This window comes from Pyxicephalus adspersus, chromosome 5 (genome assembly GCF_032062135.1).
Source record: "Pyxicephalus adspersus chromosome 5, UCB_Pads_2.0, whole genome shotgun sequence".
Classification (NCBI taxonomy): domain Eukaryota; kingdom Metazoa; phylum Chordata; class Amphibia; order Anura; family Pyxicephalidae; genus Pyxicephalus; species Pyxicephalus adspersus.
The window spans coordinates 91,207,504-91,215,473 of record NC_092862.1 but is presented as its reverse complement, the minus strand read 5'-3'; the positions used below and the strand labels follow the sequence as shown (position 1 = coordinate 91,215,473).

The following is a 7,970-nucleotide window of genomic DNA, read 5'->3' as shown; positions in this document are numbered from 1 at the left end:
ATATATATATATATACGTTTAAACATCTATCAATTGATCTATCATTTTCTCACTTGCTCTCTAATATATATATATATATATATATATATATATATTACTCATTTTGTTCCCTTTTACATGTTGTACAACCTGTTGAACTGCAACAAGTCTACGCTGAACTAGTTCTGAGCTAAACTTAGGTTACAATTTATTTATTTGCAAAGGGCACATATAAAAGTACGATTCCTACATTGCAAATATGATCACAAATATTTATAGTATAAATGTATTGACTGCATTCATGATAGCAATCATGATAACAAATGTAATATGCATTAATCCATTGCAATCCAGATTACATATATTAATGTACAATTCACTAAGTGCAATTATGATCACAAAGAATAAACTATAAAACTACATCCACTCCTATCTAAACATGTGTATGCATTAAAATAATAACATATAGATATTATGCAAGCATTGTGATCATTGTTTTAAAGAAGCATCAAACTTACTTTATTCTCATTTAGAACACTCTTGAGATGTCAATATATGCTTCTTTTTACTTTATGTTTACTTTGGCATATTGTGTATCATTTTGTCACTCAGCACACTATACATTGCCTGTCATACACCAACATGAGGAAATAGTAATATCAGGATAACGCAATATATTATTGGCTGCAGGAATGTCAAACATGTGTAACAGTAAGTTAGAAACAAGTGTCAGACACTTTTTCTGTTTCCATACATAGTTATATCTACATCCATATGCATTTTATTATGTATTGTGAGGCGCCTCAGGTTATACAACTCAAAAAGGTGTCTATAATTTATCCCAATAAGCCAGTGAACATGTATTGTAAATTATTACAAATTATAAAAAGGAGTGTGTATTAGCCGTGCGGTGCAGGGCATATTGGCAGACACATAGGAATTGGAGAAGACAGGAGAAGTATTGCTGTCTTTACCTGCTCTCCTGTGGACTGGATGTACACAGCTTTCCCAGTCCCGAGCTGCTGCTGCTCCATGTGCTGCTCTGTGAAGCGCCGCAGGATGAAGCTCTGCTCTCAGCCCCGCCCCTTTCCACTCCACTTCCTCATTCCAGTGCAGCATGACAGCACCTTGCTGTAGAGCCTGGCATCTCCTGCTCTGCCACACTCCACACTGCCATTTAATAGGGGACCTGCCTGCGTCAGCCAAGAGAGGCTGAGTGCTGGATGGTGATGTGTTGTCAAATAAAACACACCCTCCCCCGTGAACGCTGCTGGACATTAATGAGATGACAGCTCTCAGACAATAAAACACTTTCTTTTCTCAAAAAAGCATTTGTACCTTTCCCACATACATCTCTATTTCCTCCTCAGATGTCCCCTTTTTCTGGATATATATACTATATATATATAACTTACCTATTCAAAAGTTGCATTGAGCAGTCATTTAGACTCGAATTTATTCAATTTGTTAATTTAAATGATATTGCCTGGCCAAAAAATACCCAAGTCTGTGGTGGTCCAAGGTGGCTTCATATGGTCAGGTCCAGGTTCAGCAACATGATATGCCCTGAAAATACCAGAATATACTAAATGACCAAATTTTTCTGTGAAAAAATGACGGCACAAGCATATTCCAAAATGTCAGCGACAGGATACCTTAGGCTTATAATGTGGAAGCGTGGTACTGGTGCCATGAGACATCATGTCACACATGGAGTGGACACCACAGAATCAGAACCTGAACATTATTGAGCATCTTTGGGATGTGCTGGAGAAGATTTTATGCAGTGGTCCCACTCTTCCATCTTTAGTACAAGATTTATCCAAAGTATGTGACAAAAAGTGCATGTAGAAATAAACACTGAATGTGATCTGACAAAATTTTAGAATGTGTGGCTTTTTTTCTTTGACCAGGCAGTGTATAACATAAAGGAAACAGTTGTAAAAGAGTAGTTGTAAAAGAAAAAGCACTAGTCACAATACCTAATTGTTTTTTGTGTATTCAAAAATGTGAGGAGCCAAAAAGTGTCTGGAGGGTTGGATATAAGTATGTGTTCTAAAAAGGAACTTTCTATAGAAATCAAATCACGCCCCCCCCCCCCCCATCCCCCCATATCTCCCTTTTTTACTCTGAACATCACATGCAATTTTCTCCTATTTTTTACATCAGAGAAAGTGAAAATGCTTGTAAAAACATAATAACATTATGTCAGTGTGAAAATAAAACAAAACAAAAATGGAACAGTAATATTATGTACACTCTAGGCAAATGCATCAAGAAATTGGGGATGAGGAAGTATAGTTATTGCTTTTTACTTTTTTTGCACAATATAAACAGAGTTAAATTCAAAAAAGATCTAAATGGAATGTAGCTGTTAATTAGAACACTAACATGAACACTACTAATAAAACATAGTAACTTACACAAATGTAATTAAAAAAGTTCACAAAGTGATCTACACTGTACTAAGCCTCCTTACAAAAGTTATGGTAAATGGTAAATGAGGAGTGCTGCTCACGTATTCTTGAACTGTGGGTGAAAGAAAAGGACCCCAATAATCATCTATCATTACTGAGAGAATGTTTGTATCTAGACTTTAGACTTTTCGGACTCATGTGATGCTGTTAACGTGAACCTGTATTTCGCCCATGCAGATACAATTTAATACTTACCCCTGTCAAGCTGCTCATAATTAACTCCCCCTGCTCCCCAGAAGCACAGCCAAAGTTATTTAATAAAACCAGGCAATGGTTCTTCATCATCTCTGGTGTACATCTAACATCTATCTATCAGTGTCATTCAGTGATCCATCCTGCTAGATCACCAAATAATCTAAACTAAGCTTCCTAATGGGAAAGATGCAGTGGAGTGCCTCTTGGTCTACCTACCCCCTTCCTATTCCATACAACAGAAGAGCGCAGTTTATATAACACCTCTTCTTTCTATCCTCCCTGTAAAAAAAAAAAAAAAAAAGATTAGTGCAATGTTTCTATATCTGTTTGTAACGCTAGCCTTGTGTAAACTACAAGCGAAGATTCAAAGGGTAGAAAAACTGTCTCTGTGCCTATGTGCTTGAATGGCTTATTGCAATGGACTTGTTCTTTGTCTTGCATGGCCAAGAGATATCTAATATAAGTCCTCACTCATCACAAGAACCATACCCTAGGGCACCACTCCTGATCCCAAGGGAAAGACCACATGTATACCATGTGGTGTGCACAAAAACATACAACTTTTATACATAACCCTGTTACATGAGGATTTTAGTTGTGTATACACACACGAATACTCTTCTACTGACCTTCTACACTGTCTTTTTATCCTGTCTACTGATTGGACCAAAAAATAGGGTTCACCTTCATTTTTAAATGCAGAATCCTATATTCATAATCTATATATACATACCATGTTTGTTGTATAATACTTTTCCGCTTTATTATAACACTACATATATCTGGTTGTTCTGTAAGAGCTAGAAAAACAATGGCCATTGCTAAAGACACAGATTTCTAGTATCTGGGCTACAATTGTTAATCATTTATTGTGTTATTTATATACCTTTTCTAGGATTTTAAAATAATTTATATATTTGTGCATTATGTTCAGATAATAAAAGCAGCTAAAATGTAGCATTATATTATGACTACTAGGTGGAATCTCAGAAGCATATATTGTATTAGTAGCAAGCATAAATTGCATTTTACCAAAGTTTGCTCAATGGTAGTTGAGCAATATAGCACCTAATGGAGCTGTTGCAGTAGACAGGACATTCATTACAACATTTCCAAGATTTCCTAGTTTCCTTCTAATTTAACAGTTTCTTCTCACTGTGTTCCTTACAAAGAAACAATTTCACAATTTAAGCTGGTGAACGGTCTAATGAGCTCTGCTTATCTTCTGAGAAGAGGTCATGGAATCCTAGGGTTGTAAATAGGCGTTCTGGAAGTTAAATACTAATTTCTTTTCAGCACTTTTGTTCCCACAAAAGCACCTCTTGGCTAACATTAAGAACTGAAGTATGAGACCTTTGTAGAAAAATGTATAACCAATTTTAGCAAGTAACAAACTGCAAGACTTGGCAAATGATGTAAAAGTTTAGATTTACTAAAGGTATAAAAGCTGTTCACCTGTTTAGTAAATGTATGTTTACGTGCAAAATGAATGTCAGTGGATAAGGTGAATCTGTGCACGCTTTCAATACCCATTCAATGAGCAAATGAGCAATAGGTGAGGATTCAAAGAGAACACAATTTGAATTTATTTACCAACATTCACTTAGCAAAACAGAGAAGTAGTGAGATATAGTGAGATGCGATTATTGTGTAATCATGGAATTTTGGCCTAAATAAATCCATTTAAATATTGTGCTAATCTTGCATGATCACATTACCCTTCCCTTTTTGTTTAAAACCATACTGATTTAAATTAACGGGTTTTTTTTTTATATTTTCCAAATATTGTGTCCAAAATAATGGTATTTTGGTGCCCTTTTTAGTAAATGTAAAAATTTAAATTTGTAAATTACATACATAGGGAAAATTATTAATAAATATTTCTGTTAAGGAATGTCACATTTATATAGTCATCCTTAGTGTTGTAATCAACTCCTGCCACATCCCAGAATTAATAATACAATTTTTTTATGGAAAGCATATACCATAGTATCATGACATGGATCATTCAGTAATAAAATTGTAAAAGTACACTTTATATAGAACAATAAAAAAACATAAAAAACAATTGAAATTTGAAATTGAATTTACATATCCAATTCGCTTTATGGTCTCTAATAACATTCGGTCTCTAGTAACATTGTATGCGCTTCCACAGTGCCACCATGATATGGGTAAAACATTTTCTAATAATTTGAGGTCCTCCTCAAGTAGTTCAAACAGTAGCTTGCAGCATCCTTATTAGTGTTCCAAAACTATCATTCCGTGAGAGAGCAACTCCATTCCAGGTGGACACATTACCTCCAAATGATCAAAGATGTAAGTAAGATTTTGATAATGGTATTGTAGAATTATATTATGAAATATGAGTATCATTATTATTATTAGTTTTATTCTGTCTTCGTATCTCTTCTAAAATAAAGTGTTTTCGGTATTGTAGGTCTCTATATTCCTGAGGAAGCGGACTGCATTCCACAAAACACGTGGAATGTTGCTGGAGACCCAATGTTATTAAGCACCATAAAGCAAATTTGATATGTAAATTCCACCTTTTTTGTTTTTTTTATGGATTTTATTTGTCTTAAATAAGGTGTACTTTTACAATTTTATTACTGTATGATCCATTGTCATGATACTATGGTATATGCTTGCTGTTAATGTTCTTCTAAGCAATGCTTTACCCTACGTACTTCTACTAGCTTTTCTTGTCTGGAGAACAAAAATGTCTTGATAAGTATTCTATCACTCTATTAGCTATGCAGCCTTACATGTTTATGCATAAACGTATGGTAAAAGTTTTTCATTTAGCAAAAAAATGTTACAGTTCAGTATTTTTTTACCAGCAAACTGCACACACTGATATGATAGCTTAATCCTCCTGGGTGACAAAGTGTCCATTTTTTTTATTATGACAACATGCTATTCGTGTTCTAGCAACTGGAATTCCAGATGCCTTGCACATTTAGGGATTCAGAGACTTTCATGCACATTTATTTTGCATGAGGTTATGTGTACAAACACACACAGGTGTACCTGGAATGGCTGAGACTGTGTTCCACTGACTCCTTGCCAGCGCTATTGTAGTAGTTTAGGTATGATTTAAAGAGGAATATATTAAAATTATAGTCAAACCATACTGTTTATGTTGTGTGAATCTTTACCATGAAAAACAGGCTGCACAAATCTTCAGTATATAATCATTCTACGTTAATTTGATGTGCAGCATGTAAATATGGATTCAATCAATAATATTGTTGGACTCCTTTTCCAGTATTGGGACAAAGTTTTTCTAATATTCTTGGTTTACATTTAGATTTCTTAAAATATTTCTTAAAAAAATATACAAATATTAGTTCAGGGAATTATATATCCTGGAACCAAGATTGAGCATTTCACATATGAATGATGTCCACAGGTATTTTCATTATGCATGTCCAAAAAATTCTGTCATTTTCAGTAGACTTCAGGGAACTGTATCCATGAGCAAGACAATGAAGTTTAACTGCCCAGTAAAAAAAAAGTGCATTCAACACAGTGAGTTATATAGTGGATTCAGCCTAGTTTATCTAGTGGATATTAGGATGATACGTATATATACTTTTACCTAAATCTATACCAGAGTTAAACAAATACATGTCTTTCTCTGTGTCCAGAATTCCAAGTCCGTGAGATGTAAGATTAGGAATATCAAGTATTGGCAGATAGGTTTCTTTCTCTTCTCTGATATTCAATGAACTCTGGCATATATGGATTATAATTACTAACTAGTTATGTTTTTCTTTGACATTCCCAAGCTCACGTGCAAATTCTCACCATCCAAGTTTGTACAATAATCCTTAGATGTACCATTTATGTAATATGAGGATGTATCTAAACCAAAAACACCAAATAGTTGTTGCTAGATCTAAAGGGAATTGTTCAGCTAGATTGTAAATATTCTGAGTTTAGATTTGTGCATTATGTCAAGTTCATATCAACTGACCATTGATTGCTACAGGATTGCCAAGGCTTAGTGGCCTTGACATTAGAAATTTGTTTATTTAAATTATTTTTGTTGTATTCAACTCTCCTTCAATTTATATTCCGCATGCTTATTGTCTCATCAATTTATCTAGGCACTTAGATAATCCTTTGTTCCCTATATCATTTTTAATATATATAAGTTCTGGAGGGGCTAGTGTCTGACACAAATGAACCTGCAACTTCTGCTAAAAGGATCAAAACTATAGAGAATCCCTTTAAGATTGCCACTTATCTCGAGTGATAAGATAGTTATTTACAGTACAGTGGAGAACAGCAGAACAAACTATTCATTCACAGCAGTAGTTTGTGTTGGTCCTTTAGTGATCCAGCATGACAGATCACTAAAAGACATTCAGGGACAGCTGTATAGACTATATATATATATATATATATAAATTTATATATATATATATATATATAGTTTTACTCCCCATTTGACAGTAAAAAAAAGAATACAACAGGAAGTCAGTGATGCTGTACCGAGGTGCCTGCTTCCTGCTCTATTTTTTTGGCTTCTCATCTGCTGCTTGATCAGTTTGTACCATGTGTGACGTTCTCCTTCCTTATTCCACAGATACCTTTTGTGCCAGGTGGGCATGTAGTATCTCAGGCTAGTATCTCAGCTTTTTTTGAAATACAAACTTTATCACAATACTGTTACTAAGAAGATGTATATACAATATTTTTTAAAAACATTTTACAGTAAAGAATATAATAAAAAGTAAATTAAGTGATTAATCTCTTCATTAATCCCTCATTTTTTTAAATATAATACACATGATATTAATATATATATATATACCCTGTTTCCCCGAAAATAAGACCTACCCCGAAAGTAAGACCTAGCACTATTTTGTAAACCTGCCCTAATATAAGACCTACCCCGAAAATAAGACCTACCCCGAAAGTAAGACCTAGCACTATTTTGTAAACCTGCCCTAATATAAGACCTACCCCGAAAATAAGACCTAGGAGAAAAAGAAAATACAAGCATACATACCGGTAAATTAAAAAAAGTACTCACCGAGACAGCTCCAGATATCTGATCCTGCGTGTGTGTCCTTTATGCTGGCTGCAGCGTGTGTGTCTTTGATGCTGGCTGCAGCGTGTGTGTCTATTCCTGAGCCAAACTGAAAGTAAAAAGCCTGCACACGTGCCCCCGCGATTCTGAACAAGGAAGCAAGCTGCTGATCCGTGCCCTAACGGAGATCCCTGCACTTAATTACGGGTAAGTGATCAGAAGGGGACAATCATTTCATAGTGATCAGAAGGGGACAATCATTTCATAGTGATCAG

The 7,970-nt window shown here is 34.8% G+C and overlaps 1 protein-coding gene across 9 annotated transcripts in view; it reads right to left on the bottom strand.

Moving 5' to 3' along the window:
* Positions 1 to 1,150, bottom strand: part of IKZF1 (IKAROS family zinc finger 1) — a 75,054-nt gene extending 73,904 nt beyond the window's left edge. For 2 of the 9 annotated variants that reach the window (XM_072412105.1, XM_072412109.1), the window contains exon 1: positions 954 to 1,150. In XM_072412105.1, coding sequence (XP_072268206.1) covers positions 954 to 1,098 — 145 coding nt within the window. In that variant the 5' untranslated portion in view covers positions 1,099 to 1,150. Of the gene's footprint in view, positions 1 to 497; positions 862 to 953 lie in introns of those variants that run through there. The other 7 variants (XM_072412106.1, XM_072412112.1, XM_072412104.1 and 4 more) reach the window with 5 other exon arrangements.
* Positions 1,151 to 7,970: the final 6,820 nt, after the last annotated feature.